The following is a 21,387-nucleotide window of genomic DNA, read 5'->3' on the forward strand; positions in this document are numbered from 1 at the left end:
GTATACAATTTTACAATTATACCCTTTCATATATTTTAAAAAGTAAATTCAATTGTAAACCACTAAATCAATTATATGAATGCAGAAGATTAGAAAATCAAAATAATAAACCATAAATTGAGTCTAGATAAAAAAAAAAAAAAAATATCACAACTCAAAAAATCTATTTTAATCCAAACAAAAACGTACTATATGATCTTAAAACATCAAATATAAATAAATTTTAAATAAGTTTACCTGCAAAGATTCTTGGTACCTATCAATAATAGAAGATTGGAAAGAATTTTAAATAACTTTTGTTTAATCGTAAAACAAGAATAGAAGATTGGAATTAAATAATAGAGTTTACAAGGATAAAAAAGTCATTATACACATATAAGATAAGTTTTCCACTGCAATCTCCCCAAATTTGGGCGGATAACATTCCGGACAAAAAGTCTATCTCCTATCACCCCAACCCCTCTCTTCCCCATTCCTTTCTTTTATGAAAAAAAACTCAAAAATGGTGAAATAGTGCACTATCTCTTACTCCCCTTTCCTTTCCTTTAAAAAAAAAACTCAAGAATACAGCGTAATAGCATAGGTAACCAAATACATATCATCCATAAGAGAGCCAAGATTGCTAAGTAACATGGAGATTGAGTCGATCATTCGAAAATATTCGTCAAACGTTAACTATCCAAGTTACAAGCTACGTAATTCAACCGTTAGTACGGTAATTTTGCTTCGTTTCTTATCGAGGAATATGGTTTGAAGACGATTCCAAGTTTTTAATGCGGATTTTGATTGATATTTAAGAACCCTTTCAAGCAAGGATTCTTAGATGGTTTGATAAATCCATGATTTCACTACCGCATTGCATTTTTCCATTTCGTTTTTACTTGTTCTTCGGGCGTAGAAGATCCTTATATAAATTTAAATACGTTTAATCCTTCGTAATGGGTAGCGAATAACTAAGTAGTATAATTTTGCATGATCAAGTTTGATAGATATAACATGAGTGATGGCATTGACGGTGTAAATTTTATCATATGTGGTACCAATAGAATCATGAAGAATAGATAAGTTGAGAGACAAAACTTGGAGATGAAAAAATTAAGGAGATGATCGGAATGGAAGAAGAAAGGAGAGGTTGGAGGTAATTAAAAAGTGAATTGACTAAGGGATGAGTGGAAGGGTGAATAGGTTACAAAAGTCTCTGATATCATATTATAATCGAATGTTTTCCATACATACAAATGAGAGATACATGGCTTATAAAGAAGGAATATTAGCCAAGATTCACTTTTTATGTTATACGTTTTTAAAATTTTTTTTTTCTTCCAAATATTCATTAGAACAAGTTTACGTTCTAACTCGGCATAAGATGTTCATACTTAGAACTGCGGCATTAGAACATATTGTACCCGAGTTGGAACGGAAAGTTGTTCGAATGTATGGTGCCACGACCCCATTTAGTTCGAACAATTTCTGCGAGTTCGAACATATTTATGTTCAAACACAAGTTCGATCAAGTTTTTGTTCTAACCCAACATAAAAAGTTTCTAACTCATCAAGTCTTTTAATTCGTGATTCCGATTTAGTCACTGTTTTTTAAATGTGTGTGTGTTTTCGAGATCTATCTATCTGTATTAATTTCGATATCCTCACTGCTGTTTTCGGAAATCGACCTCATATTAAGTACAAATTTTTATCACGTAGGCTAAAAACGATTCACAACCTTTCGATATTGCCTTCTGGGCTTTCATTAGGAAAATCAAAGGGAAGTTAAATCCACTACGCTCCCCTCCAGCTACAACCCGAGACCCATCAGCCAAAGGGAAAGAAATCAACTTCTTATGACAATTATATTGATACTAGCCCTATTCGAACTTAACCAGTTCATGCCTACGACTACATCGAAGCTAGGTATAAATGAAACGACTCCCAACCCAAATTAATAATTAACTTGTAAAAATACGACACCCTTTTTTTTAAAGGCATTGATCATTACCATCACAACCACGTTCAGTTTACAACCATTGTTCAAATACTAGTACAAGTTTAGACAATACATCATGTTAAATGTTTACAACACCGGGCACACAGGACCCTTAAGGTTTAATTAAAACATCCCTTTAATGAATATGACCGTCGGGACCATTACCAAAAGTGCCTTCCAAAATCCGCCGCAAGCAAGCTAGGCCAAACTCTTACCCGTGTCCTTCGAAGTACCACAATCTAAAAAGATAAACCACGAAAGGGGTAAGCTACAAAGCTTAGTGAGTGCAATACTTATATGCATACATACATAAATTACTTACTTGCGCAACTTACACATACCGCATACAAGATAGCATCAATAAAACAAACATACACAACCAAGTACAAGCTAGCATGTTAAATTACATAAACAAGAATATAACACGCTACACTACCAAACGAACATCATACAACGCAAAGATGGTTAACAATCCCAATTGTGCTACCCATCAAATGATTAGAACCAACAACCCGTGTACACGGACAACAAAGGCGCCTCCCGGATGGCACCACCATGTACACCCGAATGTGGTCAACGAAAAGTGTGGCCTCAATTGGTAACACTTCCCGCATCCTCAAAAGTGGCCAACAAAGAGTAGGCTTCAAGCAATCGCACTCACCACTTTCCCCAAACACAATGTGGCCAACAAAGAGCGAGTCATTATTAGAGACATCACTCACCACAATGCACCAAGTGACCAACAAAGAGTAAATCCTTCACAATCGAATAGTACTCGCCACTAAACCCGCAAGAAAACAAATTATATACATGCACATATAAATACTCCACTCACCTTGAGCAACTAGATGAGTCGACAACCGAGCTAGGACTTCAAGGTTGCTCCAAAAGCGAGTTACTTAGCAAAACATAACATCAAGCTGTAAACTCTAGTAGCTTGACCAAAAACCCTCAAGTGCAACTTTGACCCAAATTGCACCCAAATTCACCAACTTGGTCAAACAAGACCTAAACTCCCCAAATCGCTAAAAGCTAGTGATTTGGTCCCAAACTCAACTACATACAATTCATGGTTAAGTGCTAAGAGCACTCCTTGACCCATTTCAACCAAAGACCCATTTTGACTCAAACCAGATTTTCACCCAAAATCAACTACCAAGAACACCCATTTGGGCTCCTTTCACCAACAACATCACCAATACATGTGATTATGCCCAAAATGAAAGCTTACACATGACTAATCATTTCACCAACCCAAAACTCACCAACAAGGGTCAATCATCACCCATACTAGCTCTAAACACCCATTTATGAGCTAGATGAGTTAAATCAAGAACATGCAATCTCAAGCCCTAACCTCAAAATGAAATAAAGTTGGAGTTAGGACTTACCACAAGTATCAAAAGATAGCTAGGAATGAGATGAACAAGATTAACACTTGCACTTTGGTGAGATTTTACCTTCTTCCTCTCCAAATCAAGCCCTCTCGCTCTAGAAAGTGGGTTTCTCACTCTAGAAAACTTGAGAGTGTTTGTGTAGGAGAAAGATGAAATTGAGATGGATCTAGAACTAATCCCACCACTAATAGGCCGTTCATGAAATGTCCCGTTCTTATTGATTAAAAACGTTCCATATTAATTGATTTCGTTGCGAGGTTTTGACCTCTATATGAGACGTTTTTCAAAGACTGCATTCATTTTTAAAACAAACCATAACCTTTATTTCATAAATAAAGGTTTAAAAAGCTTTACGTAGATTATCAAATAATGATAATCTAAAATATCCTGTTTACACACGACCATTATATAATGGTTTACAATACAAATATGTTACATCGAAATCAGTTTCTTGAATGTAGTTTTTACACAATATCATACAAACATGGACTCCAAATCTTGTCCTTATTTTAGTATGCAACAGCGGAAGCTCTTAGTATTCACCTGAGAATAAACATGCTTTAAACGTCAACAAAAATGTTGGTGAGTTATAGGTTTAACCTATATATATCAAATCGTAACAATAGACCACAAGATTTCATATTTCAATACACATCCCATACATAGAGATAAAAATCATTCATATGGTGAACACCTGGTAACCGACATTAACAAGATGCATATATATAAGAATATCCCCATCATTCCGGGACACCCTTCGGATATGATATAAATTTCGAAGTACTAAAGCATCCGGTACTTTGGATGGGGTTTGTTAGGCCCAATAGATCTATCTTTAGGATTCGCGTCAATTAGGGTGTCTGTTCCCTAATTCTTAGATTACCAGACTTAATAAAAAGGGGCATATTCGATTTCGATAATTCAACCATAGAATGTAGTTTCACGTACTTGTGTCTATTTTGTAAATCATTTATAAAACCTGCATGTATTCTCATCCCAAAAATATTAGATTTTAAAAGTGGGACTATAACTCACTTTCACAGATTTTTACTTCGTCGGAAAGTAAGACTTGGCCACTGGTTGATTCACGAACCTATAACAATATATACATATATATCAAAGTATGTTCAAAATATATTTACAACACTTTTAATATATTTTGATGTTTTAAGTTTATTAAGTCAGCTGTCCTCGTTAGTAACCTACAACTAGTTGTCCACAGTTAGATGTACAGAAATAAATCGATAAATATTATCTTGAATCAATCCACGACCCAGTGTATACGTATCTCAGTATTGATCACAACTCAAACTATATATATTTTGGAATCAACCTCAACCCTGTATAGCTAACTCCAACATTCACATATAGAGTGTCTATGGTTGTTCCGAAATATATATAGATGTGTCGACATGATAGGTCAAAACATTGTATACGTGTCTATGGTATCTCAAGATTACATAATATACAATACAAGTTGATTAAGTTATGGTTGGAATAGATTTGTTACCAATTTTCACGTAGCTAAAATGAGAAAAATTATCCAATCTTGTTTTACCCATAACTTCTTCATTTTAAATCCGTTTTGAGTGAATCAAATTGCTATGGTTTCATATTGAACTCTATTTTATGAATATAAACAGAAAAAGTATAGGTTTATAGTCGGAAAAATAAGTTACAAGTCGTTTTTGTAAAGGTAGTCATTTCAGTCGAAAGAACGACGTCTAGATGACCATTTTAGAAAACATACTTCCACTTTGAGTTTAACCATAACTTTTGGATATAGTTTCATGTTCATAATAAAAATCATTTTCTCAGAATAACAACTTTTAAATCAAAGTTTATCATAGTTTTTAATTAACTAACCCAAAACAGCCCGCGGTGTTACTACGACGGCGTAAATCCGGTTTTACGGTGTTTTTCGTGTTTCCAGGTTTTAAATCATTAAGTTAGCATATCATATAGATATAGAACATGTGTTTAGTTGATTTTAAAAGTCAAGTTAGAAGGATTAACTTTTGTTTGCGAACAAGTTTAGAATTAACTAAACTATGTTCTAGTGATTACAAGTTTAAACCTTCGAATAAGATAGTTTTATATATATGAATCGAATGATGTTATGAACATCATTACTACCTTAAGTTCCTTGGATAAACCTACTGGAAAAGAGAAAAATGGATATAGCTTCAACGGATCCTTGGATGGCTCGAAGTTCTTGAAGCAGAATCATGACACGAAAACAAGTTCAAGTAAGATCATCACTTGAAATAAGATTGTTATAGTTATAGAAATTGAACCAAAGTTTGAATATGATTATTACCTTGTATTAGAATGATAACCTACTGTAATAAACAAAGATTTCTTGAGGTTGGATGATCACCTTACAAGATTGGAAGTGAGCTAGCAAACTTGAAAGTATTCTTGATTTTATGTAACTAGAACTTGTAGAATTTATGAAGAACACTTAGAACTTGAAGATAGAACTTGAGAGAGATCAATTAGATGAAGAAAATTGAAGAATGAAAGTGTTTGTAGGTGTTTTTGGTCGTTGGTGTATGGATTAGATATAAAGGATATGTAATTTTGTTTTCATGTAAATAAGTCATGAATGATTACTCATATTTTTGTAATTTTATGAGATATTTCATGCTAGTTGCCAAATGATGGTTCCCACATGTGTTAGGTGACTCACATGGGCTGCTAAGAGCTGATCATTGGAGTGTATATACCAATAGTACATACATCTAAAAGCTGTGTATTGTACGAGTACGAATACGGGTGCATACGAGTAGAATTGTTGATGAAACTGAACGAGGATGTAATTGTAAGCATTTTTGTTAAGTAGAAGTATTTTGATAAGTGTATTGAAGTCTTTCAAAAGTGTATAAATACATATTAAAACACTACATGTATATACATTTTAACTGAGTCGTTAAGTCATCGTTAGTCGTTACATGTAAGTGTTGTTTTGAAACCTTTAGGTTAACGATCTTGTTAAATGTTGTTAACCCAATGTTTATAATATCAAATGAGATTTTAAATTATTATATTATTATGATATTATCATGTATGAATATCTCTTAATATGATATATATATACATTAAATGTCTTTACAACGATAATCGTTACATATATGTCTCGTTTAAAAAACATTAAGTTAGTAGTCTTGTTTTTACATATGTAGTTCATTGTTAATATACTTAATGAAATGTTTACTTATCATAGTATCATGTTAACTATATATATATCCATATATATGTCATCATATAGTTTTTACAAGTTTTAACGTTCGTGAATCACCGGTCAACTTGGGTGGTCAATTGTCTATATGAAACATATTTCAATTAATCAAGTCTTAACAAGTTTGATTGCTTAACATGTTGGAAACATTTAATCATGTAAATATCAATCTCAATTAATATATATAAACATGGAAAAGTTCGGGTCACTACAGTACCTACCCGTTAAATAAATTTCGTCCCGAAATTTTAAGCTGTTGAAGGTGTTGACGAATCTTCTGGAAATAGATGTGGGTATTTCTTCTTCATCTGATCTTCACGTTCCCAGGTGAACTCGGGTCCTCTATGAGCATTCCATCGAACCTTAACAATTGGTATCTTGTTTTACTTAAGTCTTTTAACCTCACGATCCATTATTTCGACGGGTTCTTCGATGAATTGGAGTTTTTCGTTGATTTGGATTTCATCTAACGGAATAGTGAGATCTTCTTTAGCAAAACATTTCTTCAAATTCGAGACGTGGAAAGTGTTATGTACAGCCGCGAGTTGTTGAGGTAACTCAAGTCGGTAAGCTACTGGTCCGACACGATCAATAATCTTGAATGGTCCAATATACCTTGGATTTAATTTCCCTCGTTTACTAAATCGAACAACGCCTTTCCAAGGTGCAAATTCTATATCTTTTCTTTTAATGTCAGCGTAGCTCTTTTGTCGACTTTGGGCGGTTTTCAACCGTTGTTGAATTTGGATGATCTTCTCGGTAGTTTCTTGTATAATCTCCGGACCCGTAATCTGTCTATCCCCCACTTCACTCCAACAAATCGGAGACCTGAACTTTCTACCATAAAGTGCTACAAACGGCGCCATCTCAATGCTTGAATGGTAGCTGTTGTTGTAGGAAAATTCTGCTAACGGTAGATGTCGATCCCAACTGTTTCCGAAATCAATAACACATGCTCGTAGCATGTCTTCAAGCGTTTGTATCGTCCTTTCGCTCTGCCCATCAGTTTGTGGATGATAGGCAGTACTCATGTCTAGACGAGTTCCTAATGCTTGCTGTAATGTCTGCCAGAATCTTGAAATAAATCTGCCATCCCTATCAGAGATAATAGAGATTGGTATTCCATGTCTGGAGACGACTTCCTTCAAATACAGTCGTGCTAACTTCTCCATCTTGTCATCTTCTCTTATTGACAGGAAGTGTGCTGATTTGGTGAGACGATTAACTATTACCCAAATAGTATCAAAACCACTTGCAGTCCTTGGCAATTTAGTGATGAAATTCATAGTAATGTTTTCCCATTTCCATTCTGGGATTTCGGGTTGTTGAAATAGACCTGATGGTTTCTGATGCTCAGCTTTGACTTTAGAACACGTCAAACATTCTCCTACGTATTTAGCAACATCTGCTTTCATACCCGGCCACCAAAAATGTTTCTTGAGATCCTTGTACATCTTCCCCGTTCCAGGATGTATTGAGTATCTGGTTTTATGAGCTTCTCTAAGTACCATTTCTCTCATATCTCCAAATTTTGGTACCCAAATCCTTTCAGCCCTATACCGGATTCCGTCTTCCCGAATATTAAGATGCTTCTCCGATCCTTTGGGTATTTCATCCTTTAAATTTCTCTCTTTTAAAACTCCTTGTTGCGCCTCCTTTATTTGAGTAGTAAGGTTATTATGAATCATTATATTCATAGATTTTACTCGAATGGGTTCTCTGTCCTTCCTGCTCAAGGCATCAGCTACCACATTTGCCTTTCCCGGGTGGTAACGAATCTCAAAGTCGTAATCATTCAATAATTCAATCCACCTACGCTGCCTCATATTCAGTTGTTTCTGATTAAATATGTGTTGAAGACTTTTGTGGTCAGTATATATAATACTTTTGACCCCATATAAGTAGTGCCTCCAAGTCTTTAATGCAAAAACAACCGCGCCTAATTCCAAATCATGCGTCGTATAATTTTGTTCATGAATCTTCAATTGTCTAGACTCATAAGCAATCACCTTCGTTCGTTGCATTAATACACAACCGAGACCGTGCTTTGATGCATCATAATAAATCACAAAATCATCATTCCCTTCAGGCAATGACAATATATGTGCCGTAGTTAGCTTTTTCTTCAATAACTGAAACGCTTTCTCTTGTTCATCATTCCATTCAAATTTCTTCCCTTTATGCGTTAATGCAGTCAAGGGTTTTGCTATTCTGGAAAAGTCTTGGATGAACCTTCTGTAGTAACCAGCTAGTCCTAAAAATTGGCGTATGTGTTTCGGAGTTTTCGGGGTTTCCCACTTTTCAACAGTTTCTATCTTTGCCGGATCCACCTTAATACCTTCTTTGTTCACTATGTGACCGAGGAATTGAACTTCTTCCAACCAAAATGCACACTTTGAAAACTTAGCGTACAATTCTTCCTTCCTCAATACTTCTAACACCTTTCTCAAATGTTCACCGTGTTCTTGGTCATTCTTTGAGTAAATAAGTATGTCATCAATGAAAACAATGACAAACTTGTCAAGGTATGGTCCACACACTCGGTTCATAAGGTCTATGAACACAGCTGGTGCATTAGTTAAACCAAATGGCATGACCATAAACTCGTAATGACCGTAACGTGTTCTGAAAGCAGTCTTTGGAATATCATCTTCTTTCACCCGCATTTGATGATACCCGGAACGTAAGTCAATCTTTGAATAAACAGACGAGCCTTGTAGTTGATCAAATAAGTCATCGATTCTCGGTAGTGGGTAGCGGTTCTTGATGGTAAGTTTGTTCAACTCTCGGTAGTCGATACACAACCTGAATGTACCATCTTTCTTCTTGACAAACAAAACAGGAGCTCCCCACGGTGATGTGCTTGGTCGAATGAAACCACGCTCTAAAAGTTCTTGTAATTGGCTTTGTAGTTCTTTCATCTCGCTGGGTGCGAGTCTGTAAGGAGCACGAGCTATTGGTGCAGCTCCTGGTACAAGATCTATTTGAAATTCAACGGATCGATGTGGGGGTAATCCCGGTAATTCTTTCGGAAATACATCGGGAAATTCTTTTGCAATGGGAACATCATTGATGCTCTTTTCTTCAGTTTGTACTTTCTCGACATGTGCTAGAACATCATAGCAACCTTTTCTTATTAGTTTTTGTGCCTTCAAATTACTAATAAGATGTAGCTTCGTGTTGCCCTTCTCTCCGTACACCATTAAGGGTTTTCCTTTTTCTCGTATAATGCGAATTGCATTTTTGTAACAAACGATCTCTGCTTTCACTTCTTTCAACCAGTCCATACCGATTATCACATCAAAACTCCCTAACTCTACTGGTATTAAATCAATCTTAAATGTTTCGCTAACCAGTTTAATTTCTCGATTCTGACATATATTATCTGCTGAAATTAATTTACCATTTGCTAATTCGAGTAAAAATTTACTATCCAAAGGTGTCAATGGACAACTTAATTTAACACAAAAATCTCTACTCATATAGCTTCTATCCGCACCCGAATCAAATAAAACGTAAGCAGATTTATTGTCAATAAGAAACGTACCCGTAACAAGCTCCGGGTCTTCCTGTGCCTCTGCCGCATTAATATTGAAAACTCTTCCGCGGCCTTGTCCATTCGTGTTCTCCTGGTTCGGGCAATTTCTAATGATGTGGCCCGGTTTTCCACATTTATAACAAACTACATTGGCATAACTTGCTCCGACACTACTTGCTCCGCCATTACTCGTTCCGACACCATTTGTTCCTTTCGTTCTATTAACCCCTGGTCCGTAGACCTCACACTTTGCCGCGCTATGACCATTTCTTTTACACTTGTTGCAAAATTTGGTGCAGAACCCCGAGTGATACTTTTCACACCTTTGGCATAGCTGCTTCTGATTGTTGTTGTTGTTGCGGTTATTATTGTTGTTGGGATGATTGTTGTAGTTGCTGTTGTTGTTGTTGTTGTTGTTGTTGTTGTTGTTGGGCCGTTTGTTGTAGTTGCGATTGATGTTGCGATTGCTGGGATAATTGTTGCGATTATTGTTGTAATTGCTGTTGTTGTTGTATTGGTGATTCTTATCACCGTTTTCCTCCCACTTTCTTTTGACTTGCTTCACATTGGCCTCTTCAGCAGTCTGTTCTTTAATTCTTTCTTCAATCTGGTTCACTAGTTTGTGAGCCATTCTACATGCCTGTTGATGGAGGCGGGCTCGTGTGAACTTATATCTTCTTGGATTCTTTCCGGTAATCCTTTCACAAACGCGTCGATCTTCTCTTCCTCATCTTCGAATGCTCCCGGACACAATAGGCACAATTCTGTGAATCTCTTTCGTACGTGGTAATATCAAATCCTTGGGTTCGTAACCCTCTAAGTTTTGTCTTGAGCTTATTGACCTCGGTTCTGGGACGGTACTTCTCGTTCATCAAGTGCTTGAATGCTGACCACGGTAGTGCGTACGCATCGTCTTGTCCCACTTGCTCTAGATAGGTATTCCACCATGTTAACGCAGAACCTGTGAAGGTATGCATAGCGTACTTTACTTTGTCCTCTTCAGTACACTTACTTATGGCAAACACCGATTCGACCTTCTCGGTCCACCGTTTCAATCCGATCGGTCCTTCGGTTCCATCAAATTCCAAAGGTTTGCAGGCAGTGAATTCTTTGTAGGTGCATCCTACACGATTTCCTGTACTGCTAGATCCAAGGTTATTGTTGGTATGTAGCGCAGCCTGTACTGCGGCTATGTTTGAAGCTAGAAAAGTACGGAATTCCTCTTCATTCATATTCACGGTGTGTCGAGTAGTCGGTGCCATTTCCTTCAAAATAGTCAAATGGAACAAGTTAATCATATAGAATATTAAGAGTAGTTAATAGTATTTCGTAGCATAATATGAACTCATTTATAAAAGCTTTTTCTTCATATTAGCGTTTTATAAGTTTAAATTCGGGTAGTACCTACCCGTTAAGTTCATACTTAGTAGCTAATATACAATTCAACTACTACAATTCTATATGAAAAACTGATTATAATAATATTTCGCGTTCAAACTTTTATACAATATTTTACAAACTTACAATACCGCTTATTTTACATAAAGCATGAAATATAGCACACAATAACTTTGATACAAGATAGTTGTGAAGATAATTCTAGCTAGTACACAAGTCGTTCAGCAAAGGCAATAAAGACACGTAATTCATACGTCCAGAAACAAGTCATGCATTCTGGTTTTACTAGGACTACTTCCCATCCTTGGACTTGTGGAACATAACCGTTATGGCCGTTGATAAGACAGCGTGTTGTAACGTCGTCAAAGGGACGAGGGTTACATAATGTCCAACAGTCCCGTAACAATCTAAAAACCTCATTTCTTACCCCAATTACCGACTCCGTCACTTGTGGGAACGTTTTGTTTAATAGTTGTAGGCCGATGTTCTTGTTCTCACTTTGGTGAGAAGCGAACATTACTAATCCGTAAGCATAACATGCTTCTTTATGTTGCATGTTAGCCGCTTTTTCTAAATCACGAAGTCCAATATTCGGATATATTGAGTCAAAATAATTTCTTAACCCATTGCGTAAAATAGCATTTGGGTTCCCCGCAATATATGCGTCAAAGTAAACACATCGTAACTTATGGATTTCCCAATGTGATATCCCCCACCTTTCGAACGAAAGCCTTTTATAAATCAAGGCATTCTTGGAACGTTCTTCGAATTTCTTACAAACTGATCTAGCCTTAAATAGTTGTGCCGAAGAATGCTGACCGACTCTAGACAAGATTTCATCAATCATGTCTCCGGGTAGGTCTCTTAAAATATTGGGTTGTCTATCCATTTTGTGTTTTTATACTGTAAAATAGACAAGAGATAGATTCATAAAAAAAAAATACTTATTAATACAAGCAATTTTTACATATATCATAAAGCATAATCACATTATATTACATATATTACACCACACGAATACAACTATCTTATTCCGACTCGCTTGTTTCTTCTTCTTCGGTTTTGGTTCGTTTTGCCAAGTTTCTAGGGATATATGATGTTCCCCTAATACGAGCCGTAATTTTCCACATTGGTTTAGAAAAACCTGGTGGTTTAGAGGTTCTCAGGTCATTGTTACAACTTAAGGACTTCGGGGGTTGACGATACATATAAAGTTCATCGGGGTTGGAATTAGATTTCTCTATTTTTATGCCCTTTCCCTTATTATTTTCTTTTGCCTTTTTAAATTCAGTTGAGGTAATTTCTATAACATCATCAGAATTCTCGTCGGAATCCGATTCATCGGAGAATTGGTAATCCTCCTAATATTTTGCTTCCTTGGCGGAAACACCATTGACCATAATTAACCTTGGTCGGTTGGTTGAGGATTTTCTTTTACTTAACCGTTTTATTATTTCCCCCACCGGTTCTATTTCTTCATCCGGTTCCGATTCTTCTTCCGGTTCCGATTCTTCTTCCGGTTCGACTCTTCTTCCGGTTCCTCTTCGGGAACTTGTGAATCAGTCCACGAATCATTCCAATTTACATTTGACTCTTCATTATTATTAGGTGAGTCAATGGGACTTGTTCTAGAGGTAGACATCTATCACATAATATCAAACGCGTTAAGAGATTAATATATCACATAATATTCACATGTTAAAAATATATAGTTTCCAACAAAATTTGTTAAGCAATCATTTTTCGAGTAAACACAGTCGAAGTCCAGACTCACTAATGCATCCTAACAAACTAGATAAGACACACTAATGCAAAATTCTGGTTCTCTAAGACCAACGCTCGGATACCAACTGAAATGTCCCGTTCTTATTGATTAAAAACGTTCCATATTAATTGATTTCGTTGCGAGGTTTTGACCTCTATATGAGACGTTTTTCAAAGACTGCATTCATTTTTAAAACAAACCATAACCTTTATTTCATAAATAAAGGTTTAAAAAGCTTTACGTAGATTATCAAATAATGATAATCTAAAATATCCTGTTTACACACGACCATTATATAATGGTTTACAATACAAATATGTTACATCGAAATCAGTTTCTTGAATGCAGTTTTTACACAATATCATACAAACATGGACTCCAAATCTTGTCCTTATTTTAGTATGCAACAGCGGAAGCTCTTAGTATTCACCTGAGAATAAACATGCTTTAAACGTCAACAAAAATGTTGGTGAGTTATAGGTTTAACCTATATATATCAAATCGTAACAATAGACCACAAGATTTCATATTTCAATACACATCCCATACATAGAGATAAAAATCATTCATATGGTGAATACCTGGTAACCGACATTAACAAGATGCATATATATAAGAATATCCCCATCATTCCGGGACACCCTTCGGATATGATATAAATTTCGAAGTACTAAAGCATCCAGTACTTTGGATGGGGTTTGTTAGGCCCAATAGATCTATCTTTAGGATTCGCGTCAATTAGGGTGTCTGTTCCCTAATTCTTAGATTACCAGACTTAATAAAAAGGGGCATATTCGATTTCGATAATTCAACCATAGAATGTAGTTTCACGTACTTGTGTCTATTTTGTAAATCATTTATAAAACCTGCATGTATTCTCATCCCAAAAATATTAGATTTTAAAAGTGGGACTATAACTCACTTTCACAGATTTTTACTTCGTCGGGAAGTAAGACTTGGCCACTGGTTGATTCACGAACCTATAACAATATATACATATATATCAAAGTATGTTCAAAATATATTTACAACACTTTTAATATATTTTGATGTTTTAAGTTTATTAAGTCAGCTGTCCTCGTTAGTAACCTACAACTAGTTGTCCACAGTTAGATGTACAGAAATAAATCGATAAATATTATCTTGAATCAATCCACGACCCAGTGTATACGTATCTCAGTGTTGATCACAACTCAAACTATATATATTTTGGAATCAACCTCAACCCTGTATAGCTAACTCCAACATTCACATATAGAGTGTCTATGGTTGTTCCGAAATATATATAGATTTGTCGACATGATAGGTCGAAACATTGTATACGTGTCTATGGTATCTCAAGATTACATAATATACAATACAAGTTGATTAAGTTATGGTTGGAATAGATTTGTTAACAATTTTCACGTAGCTAAAATGAGAAAAATTATCCAATCTTGTTTTACCCATAACTTCTTCATTTTAAATCCGTTTTGAGTGAATCAAATTGCTATGGTTTCATATTGAACTCTATTTTATGAATCTAAACAGAAAAAGTATAGGTTTATAGTCGGAAAAATAAGTTACACGTCGTTTTTGTAAAGGTAGTCATTTCAGTCGAAAGAACGACGTCTAGATGACCATTTTAGAAAACATACTTCCACTTTGAGTTTAACCATAATTTTTGGATATAGTTTCATGTTCATAATAAAAATCATTTTCTAAAAATAACAACTTTTAAATCAAAGTTTATCATAGTTTTTAATTAACTAACCCAAAACAGCCCGCGGTGTCACTACGACGGCGTAAATCCGGTTTTACGGTGTTTTTCGTGTTTCCAGGTTTTAAATCATTAAGTTAGCATATCATATAGATATAGAACATGTGTTTAGTTGATTTTAAAAGTCAAGTTAGAAGGATTAACTTTTGTTTGCGAACAAGTTTAGAATTAACTAAACTATGTTCTAGTGATTACAAGTTTAAACCTTCGAATAAGATAGTTTTATATATATGAATCGAATGATGTTATGAACATCATTACTACCTTAAGTTCCTTGGATAAACCTACTGGAAAAGAGAAAAATGGATCTAGCTGCAACGGATCCTTGGATGGCTCGAAGTTCTTGAAGCAGAATCATGACACGAAAACAAGTTCAAGTAAGATCATCACTTGAAATAAGATTGTTATAGTTATAGAAATTGAACCAAAGTTTGAATATGATTATTACCTTGTATTAGAATGATAACCTACTGTAAGAAACAAAGATTTCTTGAGGTTGGATGATCACCTTACAAGATTGGAAGTGAGCTAGCAAACTTGAAAGTATTCTTGATTTTATGTAACTAGAACTTGTAGAATTTATGAAGAACACTTAGAACTTGAAGATAGAACTTGAGAGAGATCAATTAAATGAAGAAAATTGAAGAATGAAAGTGTTTGTAGGTGTTTTTGGTCGTTGGTGTATGGATTAGATATAAAGGATATGTAATTTTGTTTTCATGTAAATAAGTCATGAATGATTACTCATATTTTTGTAATTTTATGAGATATTTCATGCTAGTTGCCAAATGATGGTTCCCACATGTGTTAGGTGACTCACATGGGCTGCTAAGAGCTGATCATTGGAGTGTATATACCAATAGTACATACATCTAAAAGCTGTGTATTGTACGAGTACGAATACGGGTGCATACGAGTAGAATTGTTGATGAAACTGAACGAGGATGTAATTGTAAGCATTTTTATTAAGTAGAAGTATTTTGATAAGTGTATTGAAGTCTTTAAAAAGTGTATAAATACATATTAAAACACTACATGTATATACATTTTAACTTAGTCGTTAAGTCATCGTTAGTCGTTACATGTAAGTGTTGTTTTGAAACCTTTAGGTTAACGATCTTGTTAAATGTTGTTAACCCAATGTTTATAATATCAAATGAGATTTTAAATTATTATATTATCATGATATTATCATGTATGAATATCTCTTAATATGATATATATATACATTAAATGTCTTTACAACGATAATTGTTACATATATGTCTCGTTTAAAAATCATTAAGTTAGTAGTCTTGTTTTTACATATGTAGTTCATTGTTAATATACTTAATGATATGTTTACTTATCATTGTATCATGTTAACTATATATATATCCATATATATGTCATCATATAGTTTTTACAAGTTTTAACGTTCGTGAATCACCGGTCAACTTGGGTGGTCAATTGTCTATATGAAACATATTTCAATTAATCAAGTCTTAACAAGTTTGATTGCTTAACATGTTGGAAACATTTAATCATGTAAATATCAATCTCAACTAATATATATAAACATGGAAAAGTTCGGGTCACTACAGTTCATGGGTGAAAAGACCCATTTGCCCCCACTTAAGCCCCTTTAAAATCTAATTTCAGCATTTTTGCCCCACAGATAGCCGCGGCGTGGCTCCAAGTGTTTTTCGTGAACAGAAACTTTCAACAATCTGGCCATCAGCTCAAAGCAGATGGCGCGGCGCGCCTTTTCTCCCCGCAACGCGGCTCCTAGCTCAATTCGACATCAGAAACTTGTTATTAAAACAACCATCAGGTGCCTAGTATAGCCGCGGCGTGGCCTCGAGCCACACGGCGCAGCTCCACGTGTATTTTCACATCAGTAACTTTTCAAAATCCCTATCATCAGGTATGGCCGCGCCGCGGCACTCACATGTAACAGATTTTGGGGTGTTACAACTCTCCCCCACTTGGACCCAATCGCGTCCCCGCGATCTACACAGCATGTAAAGAAGGTAGATGCTCCTTCACAAAATCCTCGGATTCCCATGTACACTCGGACCCCTTTCGGTGACGCGATTGCACCTTATAAGTCCGCATGCTCTTATTTCGAATCTCTTTAACTTTCTCATCAAGAATAGCAACCGGCTCTTCCACATACTCTAATTTGTTATTTAGAGTAATTTCGTTCAAACGTACCCACATCGAGTCATCCGCAAGACACTTGCGAAGATAGGAAACATGGAATGTGTTATGGATTCCCGCAAGCTCTTCGGGTAACTCCGAACGATACGCAACTTCACCAACACGAGCCAAAACTTTGAAAGTTCCAATAAACCGAGGAGCAAGTTTTCCCCTCTTTCAGAACCTAATTACACCCCTCCATGGCGACACTTTAAGCATCACCATATCACCCTCCTTAAATTCAATCGGTCGCCTTCTCTTATCCGCATACGACTTTTTTCGGTCTTGTGCCGCCTTGAGGCGAGCACGAATCACATCGATCTTTTGGTTCATCTCAAGAACCACTTCGGTACCACCAACTTCCTTTTGAACCACCTCGCCCCAACAAATCGGGGTTCGACATCATCGCCCATAGAGCATCTCATACGGTCTGTGACAACCCAGAAATTTCCAACCAAATTTAAACTTTATCTTTATATTATTCCGACACGATAAGCAAAGTTTGTTAAGTTAAATCTCAAGAATTTTAAATTGTGTTCATACATTCATTATAACCTCGACCAAATTCCGACGATTCACGAACTGTTATATATAAATAAATATGTATATATATATATATATTATAACTTGAGAATATTAATAAAGTCTTAAACGTATAATAATTTACATGAATGTATTTGTTTCAATATGTTTATCGATGGAGTTAGAAGATAATATTAAATGATTGATTTATCATATACATTGTGATATGATTACGGGTCCATGTTATGAGGCCCACTGTGATTTAAGAAATCTATTCTTTTTGACAATATTCGGAAAATGGTAAAGTGATTTATAAGTAAGAACGTGGAGTGTAAATAACTTAGATGTTGGATATCGACAAGTTAAGTAACTCGACATTTTTCATTAAAATAATTTCATACGTTTATTTAATCTTTAAACTTTATCGCATACTTCACCAACAGACTGTAATTTTAAAAACTTGAAACCTATTATGAATATATATGATTCTACTTTTCTAAAACGTTTTATGATATAACGATTTCCATTATTTTAACCTTTAAACAAAATGATTCTTAAATATATTTAGTTTTGGAAAACAAAATTATCATATTTATTTGATTTAGTTTCAAACGTACAAAAACATTTTCAGTTTAAAAAGAACTTTATTATTAAAACGTATATAACTTTTATAAATATCTAGAACCACTTTTGACAACTCATTACTTAACCAGTATGATAAAGATAACGATATTTATATTTTATTTTATTAAATATATATAACAATTTAAATTAATATTATATATATTTATACGCGTATTATACATACATAGTTTTCTACTTTTACTATACTTAAACTTTACCTTTACTTTATTTTTACTTTACTTTAACTTTAATAATTCACTTTAATAATTCATACTTTAATAATTCACTTTAATAATTCATACTTTAATAATTCACTTTAATAATTCATACTTTAATAATTCACTTTAATAATTCATACTTTAATAATTCACTTTAATAATTCAAAAGTCTATTATAAATAGAATTCAATAGGTTTCATTATTTCATAGAAACTTGAAAATATTTTTCTCTAAACTCTCTCAATCAATTTACATATATATATTTACTCCGTATTATTTCAAGATATTATTAGTATACATAACATATTACGACGGAGTGCTGTCCGAGTGATTTTGAAATTGTTTTTCGAACGGGATAGAGATAAGGAAATTATGGGTTATAGCTATGGAGGTTATGGGTATGGTTCGGGAGTATTGCTCGTGAGTCAAACTAGTGTTTATCATCTCCGTTGCATCTACGTACCTTTCCTGCAATATTGTATCTCAATATTGATACGTGAGCACTCATAACTTAACTTTTATATATTATTAGTGTATTCCTGACTAGTGCTCGAGAATATAGGATTATGCATGCTTGTACTTTTGATATTGACATTAGATAGGATTTGTTGAATTCTGAATTAGTTACGTATGCGGTTGAGATAAGGCATAAGATATGCATGTCGTTGGAAAGTTAGCGAAAAATTAAGAACTTTTCATTTAGAACTCGAATGATTTTGATGAACAGATTAGAAATTATAGTCAACTGAATTTTAGTATTATTGTTAAAATGATTATTATTACTATCGTCGTTATTATCGTCGTTACTATTTTTTATCTAATAATTACTATTATTATTATGATTAATAATATTATCATTTTTAATATAAGTATAATTAGTAAAAGAATTTTTATTGTTATTATTATTATTTATATTATTCTCATTATTAATATTATCATTATGATTAATATTTTTATTATTATTATCATTAAAATAATTATTAGTATTATCATTAATGTTATTATAATAATAATAATTATTAGTATTAATATCATTAAAAATTGATATTAGTATCATCTAACTATTATGACTAATATTATTATCATTATTATGAATACGATATAAAAGACGACTAAAAGATATTTTACAATATTGTAAGATATTGAATTAGATAAAATTATCGTTCTTATTATTTTTATCATTTTTTTATTATTAAAAGAATTATTAATATTAAAACTATCATTTTTACTAAAATTATCATTTTTAATAGAAATATCATTGTTATTATAAATATCATTATTATTATCAGCTTAGTACTATTATTAATAAAAATTATCATTTTAATATCATTTTTAGTAAATATAAATATAGATATTTTATTAGCAGAATAATAATAACTATTATTACAAAATAATACAACTTATAATTATTATTGTTATTATCGATATTATTTTATCAAATAAAAATGTAATACAAAGATATTTTATTACACGTAATATAATTACATAAATAATACCTATTATTATATTTCTATGATATTAAATGAACTTTATAAATTTATTTACTTAAGATATTTAAAATATATTTTTATCATATACAAATTTTAAATATAAATTTTATTAACAAATGACTTTTAAAAATATTAAATATATAAACGACGATATTCAAGTTATATTATAATCATGTATAAATTTTGGAAATCATTTTGAGTCAAATTGATTTTTGTGACCTTTGCATATTAGTCTCGAGCATTAGGGTTGTGATACACTATGACTTGACCTAATGTATTAGACAAATATTGACCAACATATGAATATATATAATTAATTTAGGTTCGTGAATCCTAGGCCAACCCTGCACTTGTTCAATGACGTTATATGTATTTTTACTACGAAATACAGTATGGTGAGTTTCATTTGCCTTTTTACCCTTTATATTTTTGGGCTGAGAATACATGCGCAATTTTTATAAATGTTTTACGAAATAGACACAAGTAATTGAAACTACATTATATGGGTGAATGATCGAAGCCGAATATGCCCCTTTTGCTTGGTAGCCTAAGAATTAGTAAACCGATCTACTAATTGACGCGAATCCTAAAGATAGATCTATTGGGCCTAACGAACCCCATCCAAAGTACCAGATGCTTTAGTACTTCGAATTCATTTTTATCATGTTCGAAGGATTTCCCGAAATGATAGGGGATATTCTTATATGCATCTTGTTAATGTCGGTTACCAGGTGTTCACCATATGAAAGATTTTTGTCTCTATGCATGGGACGTATATTTATGAGAATTGGAAATGAAATTCTTGTGGTCTATTAAAATAATGGAAATGAATGATTATGATAAACTAATGAACTCACCAACCTTTTGGTTGACACTTTAAAGCATGTTTATTCTCAGGTGTTAAAGAAATCTTCCGCTGTGCATTTTCTCATTTTAGAGATATTACTTGGAGTCATTCATGGTATATTTTGAAAGACGTTGCATTCGAGTCATTGAAATTCATCAAGATTATTATTAAGTCAATTATAGTTGGATGTATTATGATATGGTATACATGCCGTCAACTTTCATTGTAAAGAAAGTTTGTCTTTTATAAACGAATGCAATGTTTGTAAAATGTATCATATAGAGGTCAAATACCTCGCGATGTAATCAACTATTGTGAATCGTTTATAATGTATATGAACGGGTCCTTTCAGTTGGTATCAGAGCGGTGGTCTTAGCGAACCAGGTCTGCAATAGTGTGTCTAACTGATAGTCATTAAGATGCATT

At 33.7% G+C, this 21,387-nt stretch overlaps 1 protein-coding gene across 1 annotated transcript; it reads right to left on the minus strand.

The window, feature by feature from the left end:
* Window positions 1-17,071: 17,071 nt before the first annotated feature.
* On the minus strand, window positions 17,072-17,593 carry LOC139864302 (uncharacterized). Its single transcript, XM_071852880.1, has 2 exons — window positions 17,453-17,593; window positions 17,072-17,299 (listed from the first exon to the last, which is right to left on the minus strand). Exons 1-2 carry the CDS (start codon window positions 17,591-17,593, stop codon window positions 17,072-17,074), a joined length of 369 nt encoding a protein of 122 aa, XP_071708981.1.
* Window positions 17,594-21,387: the final 3,794 nt, after the last annotated feature.

This window comes from Rutidosis leptorrhynchoides, chromosome 8 (genome assembly GCF_046630445.1).
Source record: "Rutidosis leptorrhynchoides isolate AG116_Rl617_1_P2 chromosome 8, CSIRO_AGI_Rlap_v1, whole genome shotgun sequence".
NCBI lineage: Eukaryota > Viridiplantae > Streptophyta > Magnoliopsida > Asterales > Asteraceae > Rutidosis > Rutidosis leptorrhynchoides.

Bases quoted from the DNA above. Each gene is read 5' to 3' on its own strand.
- LOC139864302 (XM_071852880.1), bottom strand. From the start codon at position 17,593: ATGAACCAAAAGATCGATGTGATTCGTGCTCGCCTCAAGGCGGCACAA. The intron at 17,300-17,452 runs GTAATTAGGTTC...TATCTTCGCAAG, and splicing joins AAGTGTCGCCATGGAGGGGT to TGTCTTGCGGATGACTCGAT.